This window comes from Venturia canescens, chromosome 10 (assembly GCF_019457755.1).
Source record: "Venturia canescens isolate UGA chromosome 10, ASM1945775v1, whole genome shotgun sequence".
NCBI lineage: Eukaryota > Metazoa > Arthropoda > Insecta > Hymenoptera > Ichneumonidae > Venturia > Venturia canescens.
This window is the reverse complement of record NC_057430.1, coordinates 18,756,630-18,775,550: the sequence shown is the minus strand read 5'-3', so window position 1 is coordinate 18,775,550 and position 18,921 is coordinate 18,756,630. Positions and strand designations below refer to the sequence as shown.

The window sequence follows — 18,921 nt, the reverse complement described above, 5'->3', positions numbered from 1 at the left end:
CGCGACAACTCGAGGAAAATAATTAATTGGTTAAAATCATAATAACGAGAGCGTTTATTCGCGCCATAATAATTAGAAGGATCGTTGAATTTCACAGTGGAATAAGATGCGCGGATAAGCGAGTGCCAGCGCCAGTGAAAAAGTAATAAATATCATGGGATGATGGGAAATCCTCGATTATCAAGCAAATGTTGATTAGGATCATCGAGGTATTTGGGACCATCGCCTATGCGAGTATATATAATATATTTCAATAAACCTGCTGATTGTACGGAGAAAGGAATATTTAGTAAATAATTTTGGGACAGCTCGGCAGGAATGATTTTTTCACCGCGAAAATATTTTTCCTGGTGATAGGGGGCTTGTTCGATAGCTGGAGGCAAAAAGTGTTGAATGACGCTGATGACTCGAGGAACGTCTTCTTCCAATAGATAAAGAACCGTGTTTGGTCCGGCATCGTTGGTGTAAGCGATTCTGGTTGATCCAATTGCGGAATTGTACGCGTGAACCAAATCGATTATAGCTCGTGAGGCGTCATTGAGATAATGACAAGGAGGAAAGGTGTCTACGGCGACAGCGTGAAACGAATTGGAATCTTTCATTGTCAATTCGGCAAATCGTACGAAATTTTTTTCCATTATTGCCCTCTCCATCTCCTCGACGCGCTTCGGAACAATGCTTTTCGCCCGATATTTCAAAAATTCAGACGTTTCTACACCTCTTTTCATTGCAATAGCGCTCGATACCGCCTTTTTATCTTCGCTCGTAACCAATATTAATATTCTCATTTCCGGCCAATACGAGGACGGTACTATTTGCTTCGCTACGCTGTCCGCTCCCGTTGGCTTTTCCCCCATATACCATCTGACGAATCCTCCGTACGTACTTCTGCACGCCGAGCCCGATCCGATCCTCGCCAATGCGCTTACGTTACCCTGAAATATTATATCTCTTTTTTTTCTTTTTCTTTTTCTTTCCGCCCGCACCGCCGCAAGAGCCTTTACAATATTTCCTTATCTTTTTCACAACTCGCCTTACATCGTACGTTTCATTATTATTCTCGCTTTGGCAACCAAATTTAGTACACTTTGAATATCTATTTACCTCGTATTTGAATAATTTTGCGAGCGCAACGCTCAAGCAGGCATAACCAGCCGCGCTCGATGCTAATCCGGCGGCTGTTGGAAAATTGTTTACCGAGCATATGTGCACTTTCCACGATTTCATTTCATCCTTCGACAACGCACTTTTATTTTTAGCTGCAATTTTATGTTCGACCGTCATTCCACATTTCAATAACTCATAAATATCAATTATTTGTTTATCTATAATTAACGAAATGTCCGGATTAGCTCACCTTCCAGCAGACAATTTTGCAGTCTCTTATTGTCCATGGACGCTTCCCTGAAAAATGAATTTTAACTATTATCGGATGTTATCGGAACCATATATACGAGCAGTCGTTTCTTGTTGTTACAAAAATAGAACCCTGAGTTATAATAAAGTTGAACCGACCGGCCGTTCAACCAAATACGGTCATTTTCGAAATCGGGACTCGTCATGACCGTAGTTTTTGCGCAGAGCTGAAAAAAAAAACAACAACAACAACAACAAAACGAATGAATGACAAATTATCCGAGATTTTAATTCGCCACCAACTTTATTATCGTAAATAAAATTCACCTGTTCAATGTCCAACGAGGCGCTGATGGAATCATTGATCGGTAGGATAAGTTCATCATCGCGTTTGCCCCCTGAAAAACGTTTGGCGAGCGGGTCAATATTTGAATTTTATTCGCGCTTTATATTTGTGCCACCGTCGTCCGTGCGAGACGGGCGCCAGTGCGGCATTCGCGCATTCAATTCAAAATAATATTCATCATTCGGAAAATCTGAAAATGCTGCCGCGCCGCCACTGCTCGCCGGCTTCGATTCGAATGATCGATAACGACAAAGGCGATGTTTGAGTGATGAAAGTCACAACTGTATATCAAAGTACGCATATTTGCATGAATATACTCACAGTATTTGATAACCGCAATATTAACCGGCGCTACGCAAGTTACTGTACTTGTCTTCGAATGATGTTCCATGTCGCACGAACAGAGACGATTAACCAACGGAATATAAGACACGAATGATTTTTAAATATAGCTGATGGGCGAACAAGTAAACGAACGCTCAAGTTGGTTGGGATAACGGTTCAATGAATAATACCGCAACGACGAAAAGAGGATACGAGTGGAAAGGAATACCCGTTGTGAATGTCATACATCTCCCCGGTGTCTTTGCTGCTGCTGCTGCTACTGCTGCTGTTCCGTTCGATTGGTCAGGTCAGCGGATGAACGGGAATGACGGAGCGCGTGGTGGGGAGAGGTTCTAGTAGCAATCTGAGGAGCAGCCAGGGCAAGGAGACTATAGGGAAAGAGTCCAATCTCGGCAATCGGGCACGTCCGTAAAAGTGTCGGGAAAGAGGGTTCCTCTCGAGCGGCGCTGTTGCAGGTAGTGTACGGGTTAACGCATGCGCATTATGTACGCGTTATATACGCGCATGCGTTGCTGCCAGCTGACACTGTTGATAGTTTTTGTGGGTCTAACCGTGGTCTAACCTATCTTTGTAAAATGGAATACACTGACACAGTGGCTATTGCTGTTAAAATAAATTAACATATTGCAGTCATTTTTTATATGAATGAATGAAAAAAACATAATTCAACAAAATCAATTGATTTTTTAAAATTTCTGCTATAGTCAGAACAATAACTATCTATGATGAAAAAAAAATAAATCACAGGAGGATTTGAACCGCGGACTCCACGAGTATGAGCCCGTCATTGAACCATTACACCACGTAAGCTAATGATATCCTAAACGGCAGAAAATGCTACTGGCTTATCCGGGCCGCTTGATATGTTAAGGTTTTATGAAACAGTAACTATGGTCACAAAAGCTATAGTTATCAATATAATTTTAAAATATTCATAAATATCATGCAAAAAAAAATTTGTGACAAAAAATTTCTTTCGACATGAGTATGTGAACCGGCAATTTCCCGGATGCTATGGTTTTTCTTAGCAGCGCGACATACGAGGGGAGATAAGCTGATATTTGGAATGTGTAAAGCACAGGGTTTTACGTTGCTGGAGAATATTATTACAATACATATTAGTATTTTCGATTACGAGCACTCATAATCGTTGATTCAACAATTTTTGACAGGCGCGAAAGCTCTTTAAATCCACGATTCGGCCGCCATGGCGGTCAGTTTCACCAACGACATTGATTTTATTACTATATATATCCGTACACAAACGACAATGCGACGCGAGTGGCCGTTCCTCGAACCCGGGTTCCCGACATTTTCACGGACGTTTTTCTAACAGGCGCCCAATACAGAGATTGGACTCCTTCCCTATAGTCTCCTTGAGCCAGGGGTTCGGGATTATGCGAATTGGGAAAGAAGGTAAAAATAAGCGAGCGAGAGAATTTGGAAACTGCTCCTCGAGGTGACATGCCGCGCGCGATCGGTAACTCCCCTACAGATGTCACTATGAGTAGCATTCTTGCTCATGTTAACCGACGCCATTGCGCTTTCGCGAGCAGCAAGTACCTCGGTACGGCGTGTGACGCGCACCTCTCGCACGCAAACCTTTCCCATCATCACACCATCATCACATTTTCAGTACCGTAACTACCGTATCCATAATACATATGTGACAAATTCAAAAGAAAACAAGGGTTTGGGAGGTGGGGCGAGTCATATAGTGTCGTCTGTATAGGAAATAGGAATCACGAATCAGATCCGTATCGCTGACCGCTCAGCGAGCTCGCCGCCGCTCGACGGTTCGACCGACTGTGTTGTCCGATATATACGTCCGTTATTGTTGTCCGTACAGTCGTGTTCGTTAATAGCAGCCGGTTTTTCAGCACAACGCCAGCCCTCTGCTCCTTCGCGACGTCAGAGTAGTTCCTCCGTATTTTTAATACACTTGATTTTTTTTTCTTGTCTCCCAGTATTATACCATATAGGAAATTTGTGCCGATTCTTCGCGTCATGTTCCTCATCATTCTCCATCAATAACGTGCTTGGAAATTTATTTTATCTCCTGAAGCATTTCATATATTGACGAAAACTCGCGGCGGTCGTCACAAAAGTGATGTCCCGAATAATTTGAAAAACTAAACAAAAGTAAAAAAATCTCCAAAAATTGCGCGTTACTTGGTTCGAATAGAGAACCGCGATCGCCGGGACGCGTTATAATACTACATTGTGAAAGGAGCAAACAATTAAACACACGGTATACAGTGTCAAATTTTTCTCTGGCGCAAAGTATGCAATTCTGGAAATAAATAAAAAATAAAAAATAAAAAAGAAAAAAGCGAAAGAATAGAGTGGGGAACGAGAATCGGAAGGGTGAGACGGAAAAAAGGGTGAAGGAACGCTCCGAAGGTCCCGCGAAACCCGACTATCTCTCGGTGTCTCTTGCTCCTCGGGGCCGTTCAACCTTCCTTTTATACGGGAACGTCGTAAAAAAAACGTAAAAAAGGCGACGTTCGAGCTCACTAAACGAACAGTGCAAAGACGACTTCGGTCGTTCTCGCGCGTGCATCAGTCGACGACTAGCCGTCGAGGGTTTTTGCGACTAGCCCTATCGCGGAAATTACAGGCAAGACGACTCTCTTCCCCCCTCCCTCGCCGCCCCACCGCTGTTCTTCCTTTTTCCTGTACGCTCTTTTTTTCTCTCTTCACTTCACCTTGTCTCTATGTTACATATGATTGTAAAGGCAGTGAGCATCGAGCTAGTGCATCCTCGAAACCGCAGGGATAAATCGTCTTGGCTGCTCTTCGAGTTTCTAACCCCGCAAACGGGTTCTACTCTTTATTTTTCTCGCGTGTTCGTATAACCGTTGACATTGATTTCTCCGAACGGAAAAAAATACATCCGTCATAACTTTTCATTCATTATTAATTCTTTTACGGGGACGGTGCGCTCTCTCTCTCTCTCTCTCTCTCTCTCTCTCTCTCTCTCTCTCTCTCTCTCTCTCTCTCTCTCTCTCTCTCCGCACGTGCGTAATCACGAATTCCTTACAAGAGTGGTGTTGAAAGAAAAAAAAAACGGAATGACGGGGTTATGGTACACGGGATGCGCCACACCACGGTAAACGCGGGCAATTTATTCCTTCGACTACGTGAATGTGTAAGTAAAATACAAGCATAAAGCTCCGTTCACAAAGTTATTACATTAGCCAGCATTTATTCAACTTTATTCGCATAATTTTTTCGTCATCTGCTTTTTCGTTGTTTACGCTGTTATATACGCTGGAATTTTTGGTCCGAGGATAGAGAGTATATAAGAAACGCTGCACCACAATGATAATTATAGAAATGACGGAACAATATATCTTTGAGTATTGCGAATTTTTCAGTGTTTTTTTGAAGCATTCGTCGCGTCACTCGCGCGCGGGAAAGGTGAATGTTTCTCTCCTTCGGTTTTTCTCGCCGCCCCCCGTGTGCATGGCTACTATACGCGTGTTTGTTTGTGGGGTTTTCTGTGTGTACGTACTATACGTGCGTGTGTGCGTATGAGGAGAAGATATACTGGTTCGCTAGAGAAAAACTCACGCGCTTGTTCATTTTTCTAGGCATATGCGAGAACCGAGAACGTTGTACGTACGCGCGGCGCGCATGCTGGTACGAATCGTCAAGGACTCGAACGCTAAACAAAATTCTCGAGTCAAGTCGCCGTTCATAAAATCGTTTCGCGTTTCAATGGAACGAATATGTACAATAATGCATAGATATATTGATTGTTCATATCTTTCACCATACACGTATATACAAATAACAAATATCCGCAATAAGGTAGGATGACTCGGGTGATGAGCGGCGGCCCGCCGCGCCTTTCAAATTCAGAGACCGCGCACTCGTTGAAATTGTAGTCGTTCTCTCGTCAGCCGGAATTAATAATTGGAAATTTTGTTGCATGGCACTCGTGTCGTTGGTTCGCATTAAACTCGGTATCATAACTATATTATATTTTATTTAACGTGTGTATTGGAAATAAAGCGGTAGCGAGGGATGATGACGACGACGACGAAATTTCGCATTTCGATATCGATCAATTGCGATAGATTCGTCGGTTTTATAATGGTGTTTGCTAACGCATTGGATTTTTTGCATTTCGAAGCGGACGTAGGCGAGCTCAATTGGTTTAAGTTGGGCCAAGCATGCCCTCGAAGAAGCAGTACAACCTCGTGCACAATGACGAGTACGACACGCGAATACCGCTTCACAGCGAGGAGGCTTTTCATCGCGGAATCATTTTTCACGCCAAGGTACGAGCAGCAGTTACAATAAGCACCGATTATATTTTTCCAAATAACATGTATGTATCTCTTGATTCGACCCTAAATAATGAAAAGAAAGTACGAGATACTTTGTGCATGTGTTTTTCGGGTATGCGCATACGGGCATTTATAATTATAAAAGATATTACCAAAAATTAGCCAATCCGTGCACAGAGGCGGGGGGAAGGAAGGCGTCGTCGATTTTTCACGTCGTCCGCAACCCAGGGATATTTCTGTATTTTCCTCTCGTTCTCTTTATGCCCCTTGCTTGCCCCTTGTCCCTCTGCCTCGCAGTGTGACGTCATTTCGCACGTGTTTATTTCAGTCAGCCCCGCATCTCCGCTTTTTTTTCTCCTTCTTTTTTTCTGTTAATCTTTTTGTCCGACACTCACCCCCCCCCCCCCCCCCCGTTCTGAAATCGTAACGCGGGGGGGGGGGGGAAGATACCAAAACAATTTTATGACCTCGGCCAGTCACAACCGGGTTATAACCGCGCGCGTCACGTGTTCAAAGGTGGACGCACGTGTGCGACGAAGCTTCTCGCATTTCTCTCTTTGTCCATTGTTTTTATTTTCTTTTTTTTTTTCTTTTTACGGATGCCCGATGATCGATTTAATTTTTTTTTTCATGCAAATAAAATAACATCGATGCCGCCACGGCGGTCGCGTTATTCGATTTCGTTTCAAAGCGAACGAGACACGCGCGTTTATATCTTTTTTCCACACGATGCGGAATAAGTAAAAAATAGAGGAAGGAGGAGGAGGAAGCGCGTTGGCGTTAACGAATACATATACATATATATATATATATATATGTGTGTGTGTGTGTGCGTGTGTGTGTTATAAATTCTAAAGGCGATTCTGAAACGTGGCTGCGGCGGCCAAACCGACGCGAGAAGGCCATTATTTCTTCCAACGCTATATATAGTACGCCTTTGTTGTTTTATCCGCTCGTATCGTATAAACACCTGATTTTTTCATCGATCTTTGAATAATTGAAATTAATGAATTTATTTTCCGTCGCAGTTTATCGGATGTATGGACGTACCACGGCCTACCAGCAGAGTTGAGATTGTGGCGGCGATGCGAAGGATTCGGGTGAGCGGACGATGCCCTCCCAATTAAATATCAACATATTTCAAGCATCATATATTTAATGCGAAAAAAAAGGCTGCGTACGCGCGAAATAAACATTAAAACGAAGAGAAAAAGAGAAAATAAAAAATGGGATGCGTTAGAAATTGAAGGATATCTCGGGGGTGGGGGGTCGACGACGAATGAATGAAGAGGGCCGCGAGAAGAAATAATGGGAGGTTTATTTGACAAATGTTTTTCCGACAGTACGAATTCAAGGCGAAAGGTATCAAGAAGAAAAAAGTCACGCTCGAGGTATCGGTCGACGGTTTAAAAGTAACGTTACGAAAGAAAAAGGTAAAGGGATAAAAAAAAGGCAGACGAGTTGAAAATTTGTAATATTTCGTCGATGGAAATAAAAATGAGCCTTTATTTAATTAACCTCGTGTATTGCAGAAAAAACAACAATGGATCGACGAGAACAAAGCATTTCAAATGCATTATCCGATTTATAGGTAATAATATGCCTCATTCGAAAATTATCGAGTCGATAATGATAATGATAACGATGTTTTTATGATTATTTTAATTTGCAGGATATTTTACGTATCTCATGACAGTCACGACCTCAAGATCTTTAGTTACATCGCTCGGGACGGGAACAGTAACTCGTTCAAGTGCAATGTTTTCAAATCTAGCAAAAAGGTAAGCTTGGCAAGGTGAGCCAGGGTGGTATCGGAGGAGGGGGGGTGCTGGGAGATGTGCCGTGCCGTCGCATCGATCGTTGCTCAACGATTCAACTGGAGCGCGGGAGTTGCTCGAAAATGCTCGCAATGATAATCGGAGATGTAACGGCGGCGGGTGCGCGCCATCGGCAAGCTAATTTCCGAATCGCGAAGGGATCGAGACGACGTTTCTATAAATATTTATTTATAGGATCGGCGAGTCCGCGATACACTTTCGTTGTCATCGTTGGACGGATGAATTATTGTTTCGCGTCGCACGTGATGATAAACCCTCCCGCCGGTGCCGGCGGTAATATACGTAAACATCCTTCCTGCTCTCGACGGGGCATATATTTCGAAACATTGCTGGAAACCATGCACCCATTGATTTTGGTAGGATTATATTAATTGAGGGGTCAAACGGTCAAAAGCGAACGAGAATTCATTTGGTCGAGTAATTATCCAACATCTATTTATAAATGAGCGCTCGTTTCGGGAGGATTAATTTTGAAATGGTAGGAATATAGTATCGCGGTGTAGGTGGTGGCGGTGGTGCGACGAGCAGGAGCAGGGAGCTGCTGCGCGTTTCGCCGTTACGAGGCGGCGCAAGAGGAAAATAATGTAAATACACGCTCGCTCGGTATATCGAATAGCGAGAGAATTACTATATAGTTTCATGTACGCGATCATTTTTCAAGTTATTAATATAAATTTTACAATCCAGCTGTCCTCTTGAAAATTCGTAGCGGTGTATCTTTGTCCAGATGTATCTGGAGTGGATGATTCCGTAGTGGGGGGAATAATGATGCGGGGGTTAAAACGAACGGTTGCAATTCGGCATTGGGGTTAAGCGAGCTTGCCAAAATACATTTTTCCGCTGTTGGTTCCTCTGTTCTCGAAACACGCGCGCGCGCGCGCGTTCTCTTCAAATTTTCAAGACTCGCCAAACGAGAGAGGAAGGGGGAGGAGCAACGACGAAAAATACGGATGGAAGGCTATTGTACAACCCACACGCCCTCCTCACCCGCCGCCTGCCTTTTCACAAGCTTGCGAGTTATTAAAATAGCTACCACAGTCCCCCCTCCCTCTGTCGTTGAATTTTACTCTCGACTAGTATCTCAGTTATGTTCGACCTGGCAACTTGTCCCTTCCTTCCAGATCATTGTTCCGCAATGTCTATGCATCGCAAAACACCGCGCCAACGCTCCGTAAACGCTTAAACTTGGAAATCTTACGCTCACTTTCCTTCATTTTTATTCTTTGTTTTTCGAAGCGGGCATCCTATTTGTTTCGTATACCGTGTATTGAAACTAGCAACTCTCTATCTTTCTTTCTTTCTTTCTTTTTTTCTGTCGAGAAAAATTTTTTAAATCGCCAAACCATTCCAAAGAGTCTTCGATTAAATATAAAAACAATGCTGAAAAGTGTAGCCAAAATAGCTAAAAATTCGGGTTCGGGTGATTTATTGACAAGCGGAAGTACCGATCGGCCCAACGAGAATACGGCTAGACCACGAAAAAAATTATCCTTCAAAGAACCCGAAATCTTGGGATATTTGAGAAGCAAAAGATCTTCGTTCAGATCGAAACAATGTGTTTCTCGTGGTCCCCCCCCACCACCCAAGCCTATGCTGCTGCTCATTGAAAATCCCTTGGAGGAGGAAAATTTTGATATTGATGAACTCGAGGTAAAAAAAAAAAAAGAAAAAAAGATGAACGAACTAACCAATTTTCCTGCTCGTTTCATTTTATTTTTACCATTACCGATTCACAAATGAATTTGAATATTTGACAATTTTCATTTCAGAGTCAAGCAATGAGAGTCGTGAGAACGGTTGGCCAAGCTTTCGAAGTTTGCCATAAATTGAGTTTAAATGCGCCCGTCGAAGATCGTGATCAGGATATCGAAAAGATGATGAAAAATCGTGGACGCGGCGGCGGCGGGGGCGGCGGCTGCGATGATGATCGTCTACTTCGTAGCGACGACTATGATGATCAAGACGACGACATAACGAACGAGCGACGACAAATCAGAGAAGCAACATCTCCGTCGCCGAATGTTCACAAAGGTATATTATAATCGCGTCGAGAGCTCTCAAATATTTTTCACTTGAGAATTGTATGTTTTATTCAGACATATCGCTCATCGGAGATCTCGAGGAGCAAGTACGAGAACAAAGCCCTACGTCTGCGCCTTGTATCCTGAGAACTCACGGAGCCTCGGCATCGCCGATCAGGCAATCTCCATCGGTACGAACAAAACAAACATTGGAATTTCATTGGTATTTCATAATATTTGCAATAAATATATATATAATAAAATTTGAGGGGACGGCAATCTCCGATAGCGGGGATCATTTGCTCGTCGCTGGTGGGGAGCTGACCTCGCTTAGACACGAAATACAATTGTTGCGCGAAAGACTCGATCAACAGGGACAACAAACTCGAGCTGCTGTAGCACACGCGAGGCTCCTGCAGGATCAATTAGCTGCCGAAACTGCGGCAAGAGTAGAGGCTCAGGTAAACGTTAGTTTTTATAGTTTATTTTTATAATTATTATAAAAATTTCTAATCGACCGTTAAATTTATAATTATTACAGTCAAGAACTCATCAATTGTTGGTCCAGAACAAAGAATTATTGGAGCACATAGGTTCGTTGGTTAGCCATTTGCGCGAACAAGAGCGCGGTAGCCAGACGACGACGACTGGTCAAGCTCAAGTGTCTGGTGCAACTGGAAGTGCGACGTCGCCGCAAACGCCGACGATTCCCGATTTGTCGAGTCTCGGCCAGGTAACCATCTACCGTATGACGCAGTGATACTTATCTCAAAAAATGTGACGCATCACAAAAAACAAATTGACTTTGGCTCGACCTCTAGATTATTTTTTGTACTTGATTTTTATACCTCTGATACTAACTAGTTTGTAGTAATTCATCGTCGCAAATGTTTGGAGAAATAATAAACAATAATAAATAGAGGAAGCAACGCGAATTTGCTGCTTCGCCGAACTAAACTGCCATTTCTCCTAATTATTTGACGCGTAACCCAACTTGGTCAGATCGGAAGCTGCTGCTGCTGCTGCTTTATTTTGATGTTCCGTGTGTCTTATGATGGTGTGCAATGTGTGAGAATGCTGTGAAATAATTGTACGGACGATCTTGTGGTAATTGTGTGCGCGGCGGCAGCCAAAAGAAAAGGGAAGAGGGAGAAAGAAGAGTCTGCTATGTAATCTCGAATGTTTTGTCTCTCTCTCTCTCTCTCTCTCTCTCTCTCTCTCTCTCTCTCTCTCTCTCTCTCATTGCCAGCCGAATCCTGGACAAAGTTCGCCCTGGGAATTGGAGCCAGCACCGGCTTTGGCTCGCCCCTCGTCGTCGTATCTCCGCGAGTCTTTTTATCCGGGGCCGGGGATGGATGTCCACGGGCTCAACAACTCGAGCGATCAGTTGCATTTCCAGAATCAATTGCTCGATCGACTTGACAATATAAGCCCTCATCAGCAGCAAAGATCGCCCTACGATACTCCTTACTCCCCTTACGCTACCACCGTATGCCCTACGACTTTTTTACGCCCACTTGGCGTGAATAATAATAAACCGTTCGTAAGTTGATTGTCTATTCGGTCTCGATAAAAATAATGCTCCGATTGACCCGATTCGCTGCGCGCGAAAACCATGAGCGAATAAAAAGCGTACGAGTTATACCAGCAATCATACTACGATCAAAATAATTGCAGAATTTCGTCAACGCCCAAACTCCGCCGCCGGTCTTGTCTTTGAGAGTTTCTCGAGCCAACGGTCCTGGTTACGCCTCTTATTCTCCGATTTTGTCTGACAAAATCCCGAGTTTTGATCCAAGCGAAAGCGACGAATTGCTGCTGCTGCCAGCGGCGACTGATTCGTTGGCTCCTGGTTTTATCAGACCATTGCCGTGCAGCGCCGACGGCGAAGATGACGGCGATGAAGGAGCAGGAGGGGGGGGAGCGACGACGCGGTGGGAATCCTTGGCGAAGAGTTGTTCGCAGCGGGGAGCTTCGGAAAATCAGGAATCCCCGGGTAAGAAAAGCGACGGCGGAATAGAAAGTGCCACCCAAAGACCAATGAATTTGGAAGCTCCACCACGAAGCCTCGAAACGTCTCCGGGACGAACGGTAAACGGCACCAGCAGCGGTGGATCGTTATCCACCGAAATAATAACAAGAGTTATTCAAACCCAACGACAACGTCCCAATTCGAGCTGTAAAAATCACGTTAAAACAGTTTTAACGAGTTGCGGACCACCGCCTTCGAGGACGACGAGCGCCCGTTTACCTTTTCGGAATGATCTCATGTCCCAGCAGGTACGAAGAACCGCCTGGGCTCGACACACGACCAAATAGCCAAATAGTTTTATTATAATATTTTCATCGTCCCGCGCGTGCGATGAAGAATTTACTTTTCATTAGTATTTATAAGAGGCTAATATTGCCCCGTTTTTGCGGGAACAAGATGACCCGGCCCATTCCCCAGAAAGATTGTTCACCATCAAAGATGTAATATCGTTTTATCAGTGGAATAAAAAAAAAAAATTTTATTTGTGTACAAAACCAAAAAGCCATTCGCTCGTTATCATCGTCGCTCCTTTATCCATATCGCGATGCTAGCGCTCATTTTATTTATTATAGAGGTGTAATAAAAAGTATAAATAAAACTCTGTTGCTCTCGTAAACGAAACGATTATATATTTCGAAATAATAAGCAATGATTAAGAAGTGCAATAGGAATTAATAGGCCTACAGGGGTCGGAGCGAGGGACATATCCTCGTGCATAATACACGAGTATATACGCGTTTAAATTGCGGATTTTTCGAAGCCCGGCCGCGAGGTGCCACCACCGAGGATTTTGGTGGTGTGCTCCAGCGGTACGGAGAGAAACGCACATGCGCGTTAATGCTCTCGCTCTCGCTCCGTCTTTGGGGCGTTTGCGCGGGCGGCATATCTTATGATGACACGGTGTGCATCGTGTGCACAATGGAGGAGGAGCAGCTACGGCGCGCGATGAGCTCATGTACGATATACAATAGAGACGATTGAATTGTCAAATTTGCCGAGTCGCGGGAAAAATAAAAAAGGATGCTGCGGTCTTAATGATACGATGCGCGATCGATATATTTCTACGTTTTTCAACCCCCCTTTTTATTTCCTTTTAAGTTGTTTTTATTATCAATATCGCGCGATAGCTCTCGGAAGCAAAATCGGAGTTGATAATTCGAGGGCGACGCACATAAGCAGCCGAGAGGGTGTGACCGGAGAAAACGAGAGTCACGGAGTTTTACGTTGTTTTTTTTTTTTTTATTCCTTTTTCAGCGACGCGCCCTGCATACCGGGATGATATGTTATTGTTTCGTTTTTGTGCGTCGAGGAGACACATCGAGGTTCGTGTGCGTCGCCGAATAAGTAAGGGTGATGATATGATACAAATTACTCGTGTCGATCGATTCGCGGTTTTGTAGCGCACGCAATATATAATGATTATTTAAAATAAAAAAAAAAAATGACAAGAGGCAAACGAATAACCGCCGAATAATGGGGTAGAATAATCGAGTTTGACCTTATTGTTCAAGTCGGATGGGGTGATTTTCGCGGTGGCGCGTTATATATCTTGTATATATAATGTCGCATAAACACGCATACTCGAATATAGCAGCAGCAGGTTACGGTTGAGGCGGCGGGTGTAAACGACAAGAGTGATTAGCCGAGAGTATAAATGGAAGGAAACGAGGTGTGGCGAATCATTTGCGTTTTCTCGAGCGATTTGTTCGTTTGACCGGAGAGGCGAATTGTTGAGAATTCCCAGATATAAGGTTGCGCATGGCCCACGGCGGGGGTGCGGCTAAATTATTCAACGCGCTCTCTAATCCCATCTTCATATTATTGGAAAGGGAAGAGCAATGGGTTATTTCGTATTTCAGGGGGGGGGAGATTCGAGCGTCGGCCGTCGAGAGAGCCAGTATAGTGTCAAATTCGTGATCGAACGAGTCGCCTCGTTCGGTGTTCGGTTGGCGCCAACGGTAATCGCGACGATATGCCGTTGTCATCTACCATTATCCGTGGTATGATCCCGCGTCGATGGATTTCTCAATCTTATTTTATAAAGATACGTATTTATTACAGAGCGAACCTCTTCCGATGGAGCCGAAAAGGATGAAGACGATGACGATTATTCGGCGTCGATTAGTGCGATTATACAGAGAAGAAATTCCATCCGAAAGTCAAGAAGGAGAAATCACGCGAGAGCTACCTCCGTCGTTGCGGAGGATGATGCATATAATTTTGGAGTTTCTCCGATAATGAGACGAACGTCATCCGTTTTCACAACCAGCTCCGGGGAGTCCGTATATTTTGACAATACAATATAATAAATAATAATATATCGTCAGGATTTTTTTCTATGTCGATGTTGCAGAACAGCGATATCGATGGAGGAGCAACGAGGGAGCAGAGGCGAGGAAGAGGACCAACAATTTGGACAGCTACGGGAGAGCGGGGCGCAAGAGGAAATCTTTGAAAATTTGAAATTGCACAAGGAGGTGATAAGCTCGATAAAACTGCAGCCGTGGAAATTGGGGAGAAAAATGAAACTGGTGCGGCGAGCGAAAAATTACGTAACAAGGCACGAGGGCGTTTTGCAGGAGAGACTGGCTCAGAGCAAAAACACGAGGGATGCCGTCGCGAGATTGTCCATCTTCATTAATAAAGTAATTAAAAAATATATAAGTAGGAAGTAGGTATTATATTAATTATATATAGACGGAGGAACCGCAGCATGCCGATAGATCGTTGATATATTGGGAATAATTTAAATTTAATAAACGCGATTAAATTGCCATTAGAAATGGCAATATTTGAGACGGGAATTGATGAATCTGGAAACGTGGATGGTGCCTTGGGAGCTACGGATCAAAGAAATCGAGTCTCATTTTGGCTCGGCGGTCGCTTCGTACTTTATATTTCTTCGTTGGCTGTTCTGGATTAATTTAGTCGTTTCCTTCGTACTCACCGCATTCGTCGCAATACCGGAAGTATTGATGGCCAATCCAGAAGAAGCCGGAGAGAGAAAATTTATGCTACCCGAAGAAAAAGTAAAATCGAAGCATTTGCTTACGCTTTGGGAATTCGAGGGAGTTGTCAAGTACTCACCGTTCTTCTATGGATGGTATACCAATCAGGTTTCCAATAGAAGCGTATACAAACTTCCGTTGGCTTATTTTCTTGCTAATTTGATCGTCTACGCGTACAGCTTCGTCGCAATTTTACGCAAGTAACGACCAATTTATTAATATATACTACGATTTGGTGGATGATGATGATGATGATGGATGCGAGGGCGAGCTCACGAATAAAACGTTTTTCACAACAACAGAATGGCGGAGAATTCTCGAATGAGCAAACTCTCGGAGAAGGAAGACGAATGCGCGTTCTCTTGGAAGCTCTTTACCGGTTGGGATTTTATGATCGGAAATCCGGAAACTGCCCACAATCGGATCGCCGGTATTGTCCTCGGCTTCAAAGAATCTCTCCTCGAGGAGGCTGAGAAGGAAAAAAAGCTTGGCCAGTTGGTTCGAGCCTCGAGCTCATTATTTTATAATATTATTATAGTATATAGAGAGAGAGAGAGAGAGAGAGGATGGAGATACATTATATCGATAAGCGCGTATTTCATTTTTCTTATCGTTTATTGCAGTTGGAAAATAATAGCGGCCCGAATTATTGTAAATCTCTCGGTGATATCGCTCTTGGTCGCTTCGGCTTACGCGGTCGTTCAAGTAGTAGCGAGAAGCACCGAGTCCGATGCGGAAAGCGGCGGTTGGTGGCGACAAAATGAAATAACAATCGTCATGTCCCTCATATCTTACATATTTCCCCTATTCTTCGAGATACTGGGTATCTTTGAAAATTACCATCCTCGCAAACAATTGCGATTGCAATTGGCCAGGTAGTCGAACCAAGCAATACCGCCTTTCGAAACATTCGTGGAGTCGTGTCCCTCCCCGTGTTCGACCATTACAGTCGAAATTGTTATCATGATAATATATTTATTTCAGAATTATGCTTCTCAATCTTCTCAATCTTTACTCGTTGATTTTTGCACTCTTCGATAAAATAAGCAGTATGGTAAGCAACTTTTATTTATCATTTACCGAGAAATAAAATAATATTTTAAATAAGAAACAATGAAATTTATGGCTAATTAATTCAGGACGTCGAGTTAAAGTCTTTGAAGCCAACGATCGAGAGTAGTAGTACGCGGTCGTTCCCGTCCCCACCGCCGCCAGACTCAAATTTCATCAAGACAAAGTGTGAAAAAGTTGGTGTACCTTGCCAAGAATCAATTTATCGTTATTACGGAGCTTTGGCTTCGATGAGTCTCCTCTTTATGTCAAATGTGTCGTCCTTGAACGAGACAACCTCGAGTCTCCGATATTACGATTCATCGGGAATCAATAACGATAACGAGACTTTGGCGAGGGAAATAGCATCGAAATCAAGTATTTATTCCGCCGACGAATCAGCTGCTATTCCGGGGACTCCGAGTATGAAAGTAACTTCGGACGAATTGCCCCCCTCCCCCCCGTTGTTGAACTTTCAGTCGTCATGGTCTCTCGATGAAAATTATCTCGGATCCGTCGAAGAAAAAAATAAAAATATGAATTACGTTGACTACGATTCGCTCAATTATCCAGACTCGTCGGAATATGACGCAACGAGTTTCACAGATGTTTTCAATGAAACGTCCGGCAGAATCGAGACTACGATAGCAACGACGGTGAGTGACTCGAGTACCGGCCAGGCTCTTCCTAACGACGCGATATCCCAAACCCACACCGAAATTATCAGGTGTTACGAGATAATCTGTAACGGTTGCGATTCGGCATCATCGCAGACACAGAGGAACAACAAATACGAGGAAAAATATCAAGGGACGGGGGGGGGTCTGTATGAAGCCGAAATTAGTAATAATTTAATTAACAAGATCATAATCATAATCACACGATTATATGAATTTTTTTGCAGCAGCAAGTTTGCCTCCGTTGAAGCTTTTGGACATGAAAACTCGAAAAAAATTACGACGACTCTGTTGGGAGACGATGTTTGGCCAGGAGTTGGCCAAGCTCACCGTCATGGATCTGGTTCGTCTCCTCTTACTTATTTCTTCCAATATCAATACTCGGAGGTGCGCGTGCGCGTGCGTATATATAATATATATAATATATATCGCTGGGGTGGGCCATGCAGGTACTGACGATCATCGCGACGCTGGGAGTTGACTTTCTTCGGGCTCTTTTTATACGTTTTATGAATTCGTGGTGGTGTTGGGACTTGGAGAAACAGTTTCCCCAATACGGGGATTTCAAGATTGCCGAGAATATATTACATCTCGTCAATAATCAGGGATTAGTTTGGATGGGAATGTTTTTCAGTCCTGGTTTGACCGTATTGAATCTGGCTAAATTGGGAATTCTCATGTATCTCAGATCTTGGGCTGTTTTGACGTGTAACGTGCCGCACGAAGTTGTCTTTCGAGCTTCGAGGTACGTTTTTCCCCGTCCAATCATACCATCGATCCAACCACTTTCCTACGTATTTCATGGTTTCTTTTTTCATTCTCACATCAAGGTCCAACAACTTCTATCTCGCTCTCTTACTCACCATGCTGTTTCTTTGCGTTTTACCTGTCGGTTACGCAATCGTATGGGTCGAACCTTCGTGGCACTGCGGACCGTTTTCCGGCTATCCGAGAATTTACCACTTGGCTACGGAAAGTCTGAGAAACGCTCTGCCCGGAGAAACTCTCCACAAGTATGAACTCTTTCCGTTCATTCCAAAAGCCTCCCTCCCACCACCGACCAAGTATTTCTTGAGTTTTACATTCTTCTTTATTTCATCGATGCAAGGTGCTTGGATTACATCGCGTCGCCTGGCATTGTAATTCCGCTTATCGTTCTTATGGCCCTCATTATTTACTACATGCTCTCTCTCGCCAGCTCTTTGAGGGAAGCCAACGACGATTTAAAGGTATTTCATCTCTTTCCGTTCCGTGGTCGGTTTAATATTTCAATTGGCATTTATTTATCTACACTTTTAGATTCAGTTGCGCCAGGAAAGAACGGAGGAGCGACGTAAAATGTTCAGAATCGCCGAAAAAAGAGGACAACTTCGGGAGGCGCCATTCGCGAAATGGAAAAAAATTCTCCCGGTATTGGCGTCCCATGAGAAATCAAGCGAAACACCGGTTTCAAAAGGTGATTTACCATTTATATACGTATATCGATCGAGAGTGCGTTACATACTTTCTCCATTTCATTTTTATTCCGTCTACAGCTATAAGCAGTTTTTTCGATTTAAAAAATCGTCGAGAGGCGAGAATTCGATCGATTAATTCGGAGGTCGACGAGGCAACGGACGATGAGCAACATTTTTCGCTTCCTCACGATCCTGGGGCTTATTCGCGCGAAAGAGCCAACTCTGACATGCCCGGGAAAAAACACGCTTGTTTCAACGACGAGTATAATAAGATACACCAATAATAATTGCGATTACGTAAGAGATGAGAGAAAAGAATAAAAAATCAATAAATCTTATCTTTCAGCGATCGAGGGACCATTCCGAAAATTCGTGTAGACACCACAGGAGCCCCGAATCAATCTAATCGACAGCGGAGTCTCGAAGAAACAACCTTCAGATCAGACACGACGACTTGATTGCGAGAAAAAAATGTTTTCTTTCACCTTTTTTT

At 43.6% G+C, this 18,921-nt stretch overlaps 3 protein-coding genes and 1 long non-coding RNA gene across 12 annotated transcripts; 2 read left to right on the top strand and 2 right to left on the bottom strand.

The window, feature by feature from the left end:
• Positions 1 to 30: 30 nt before the first annotated feature.
• Mvd (mevalonate diphosphate decarboxylase) lies at positions 31 to 2,767 on the bottom strand. Of its 2 annotated transcripts, none has more exons than XM_043431294.1 (6): positions 2,024 to 2,767; positions 1,684 to 1,754; positions 1,516 to 1,583; positions 1,358 to 1,404; positions 1,105 to 1,259; positions 31 to 935 (listed from the first exon to the last, which is right to left on the bottom strand). In XM_043431294.1, exons 1-6 carry the CDS (start codon positions 2,091 to 2,093, stop codon positions 153 to 155), a joined length of 1,194 nt encoding a protein of 397 aa, XP_043287229.1. In that variant the 5' UTR covers positions 2,094 to 2,767; the 3' UTR covers positions 31 to 152. The 2 variants fall into 2 exon arrangements, with proteins under 2 accessions (XP_043287229.1, XP_043287230.1); XM_043431295.1 differs by having other exon boundaries at positions 1,358 to 1,583; positions 2,024 to 2,075; positions 2,256 to 2,309.
• An 870-nt stretch (positions 2,768 to 3,637) lies between these two features.
• Positions 3,638 to 12,852, top strand: LOC122417616 (carboxyl-terminal PDZ ligand of neuronal nitric oxide synthase protein). 3 transcript variants are annotated; one of them, XM_043431284.1, is made up of 12 exons: positions 3,638 to 5,198; positions 6,189 to 6,336; positions 7,374 to 7,445; positions 7,689 to 7,778; positions 7,878 to 7,936; positions 8,018 to 8,126; positions 9,953 to 10,214; positions 10,280 to 10,395; positions 10,474 to 10,665; positions 10,746 to 10,937; positions 11,454 to 11,747; positions 11,882 to 12,852. In XM_043431284.1, the coding sequence occupies exons 2-12, from the start codon at positions 6,229 to 6,231 to the stop codon at positions 12,521 to 12,523; spliced, it is 2,136 nt and encodes a 711-aa protein (XP_043287219.1). In that variant the 5' UTR covers positions 3,638 to 5,198; positions 6,189 to 6,228; the 3' UTR covers positions 12,524 to 12,852. The 3 variants fall into 3 exon arrangements, with proteins under 3 accessions (XP_043287219.1, XP_043287220.1, XP_043287221.1); XM_043431285.1 differs by lacking the exons at positions 3,638 to 5,198; positions 6,189 to 6,336 and adding an exon at positions 7,054 to 7,274; XM_043431286.1 differs by lacking the exons at positions 3,638 to 5,198; positions 6,189 to 6,336; positions 7,374 to 7,445; ... (1 more) ...; positions 7,878 to 7,936; positions 8,018 to 8,126 and adding an exon at positions 8,168 to 9,833.
• Positions 4,980 to 6,788, bottom strand: LOC122417625 (uncharacterized). The gene is made up of 2 exons (XR_006262320.1): positions 6,498 to 6,788; positions 4,980 to 6,408 (listed from the first exon to the last, which is right to left on the bottom strand). It is a non-coding gene; the product is annotated as an uncharacterized lncRNA (long non-coding RNA).
• A 631-nt stretch (positions 12,853 to 13,483) lies between the features above and the next one.
• Tmc (Transmembrane channel-like) lies at positions 13,484 to 18,915 on the top strand. Of its 6 annotated transcripts, none has more exons than XM_043431279.1 (15): positions 13,484 to 13,580; positions 14,298 to 14,514; positions 14,590 to 14,881; positions 15,017 to 15,444; positions 15,547 to 15,738; positions 15,868 to 16,119; positions 16,229 to 16,298; positions 16,384 to 17,113; positions 17,202 to 17,314; positions 17,421 to 17,716; positions 17,802 to 17,984; positions 18,080 to 18,200; positions 18,271 to 18,427; positions 18,507 to 18,690; positions 18,775 to 18,915. In XM_043431279.1, exons 1-15 carry the CDS (start codon positions 13,517 to 13,519, stop codon positions 18,884 to 18,886), a joined length of 3,411 nt encoding a protein of 1,136 aa, XP_043287214.1. In that variant the 5' UTR covers positions 13,484 to 13,516; the 3' UTR covers positions 18,887 to 18,915. The 6 variants fall into 6 exon arrangements, with proteins under 6 accessions (XP_043287214.1, XP_043287212.1, XP_043287213.1 ...); XM_043431277.1 differs by having other exon boundaries at positions 17,199 to 17,314; XM_043431278.1 differs by having other exon boundaries at positions 16,384 to 17,116.
• The last annotated feature ends 6 nt before the right edge of the window (positions 18,916 to 18,921 follow it).

What these genes read in the sequence shown, in the direction of transcription:
- Mvd (XM_043431294.1), bottom strand. Translation starts at nt 2,093, where the DNA reads ATGGAACATCATTCGAAGACAAGTACAGTAACTTGCGTAGCGCCGGTT. An exon ending in CGTATTTGGTTGAACGGCCG is followed by an intron (nt 1,405 to 1,515) that starts GTCGGTTCAACT and finishes TTCATTTTTCAG; the next exon opens with GGAAGCGTCCATGGACAATA. An exon ending in GCAAAATTGTCTGCTGGAAG is followed by an intron (nt 1,260 to 1,357) that starts GTGAGCTAATCC and finishes ATAAAATTGCAG; the next exon opens with CTAAAAATAAAAGTGCGTTG.
- LOC122417616 (XM_043431284.1), top strand. Translation starts at nt 6,229, where the DNA reads ATGCCCTCGAAGAAGCAGTACAACCTCGTGCACAATGACGAGTACGAC. An exon ending in CGGCGATGCGAAGGATTCGG is followed by an intron (nt 7,446 to 7,688) that starts GTGAGCGGACGA and finishes TTTTTCCGACAG; the next exon opens with TACGAATTCAAGGCGAAAGG. An exon ending in GTCGCCGAATGTTCACAAAG is followed by an intron (nt 10,215 to 10,279) that starts GTATATTATAAT and finishes TGTTTTATTCAG; the next exon opens with ACATATCGCTCATCGGAGAT.
- Tmc (XM_043431276.1), top strand. Translation starts at nt 13,517, where the DNA reads ATGTTATTGTTTCGTTTTTGTGCGTCGAGGAGACACATCGAGGTTCGT. An exon ending in TTCGTCGCAATTTTACGCAA is followed by an intron (nt 15,445 to 15,546) that starts GTAACGACCAAT and finishes TCACAACAACAG; the next exon opens with AATGGCGGAGAATTCTCGAA. An exon ending in AAGCCAACGACGATTTAAAG is followed by an intron (nt 18,201 to 18,270) that starts GTATTTCATCTC and finishes CTACACTTTTAG; the next exon opens with ATTCAGTTGCGCCAGGAAAG.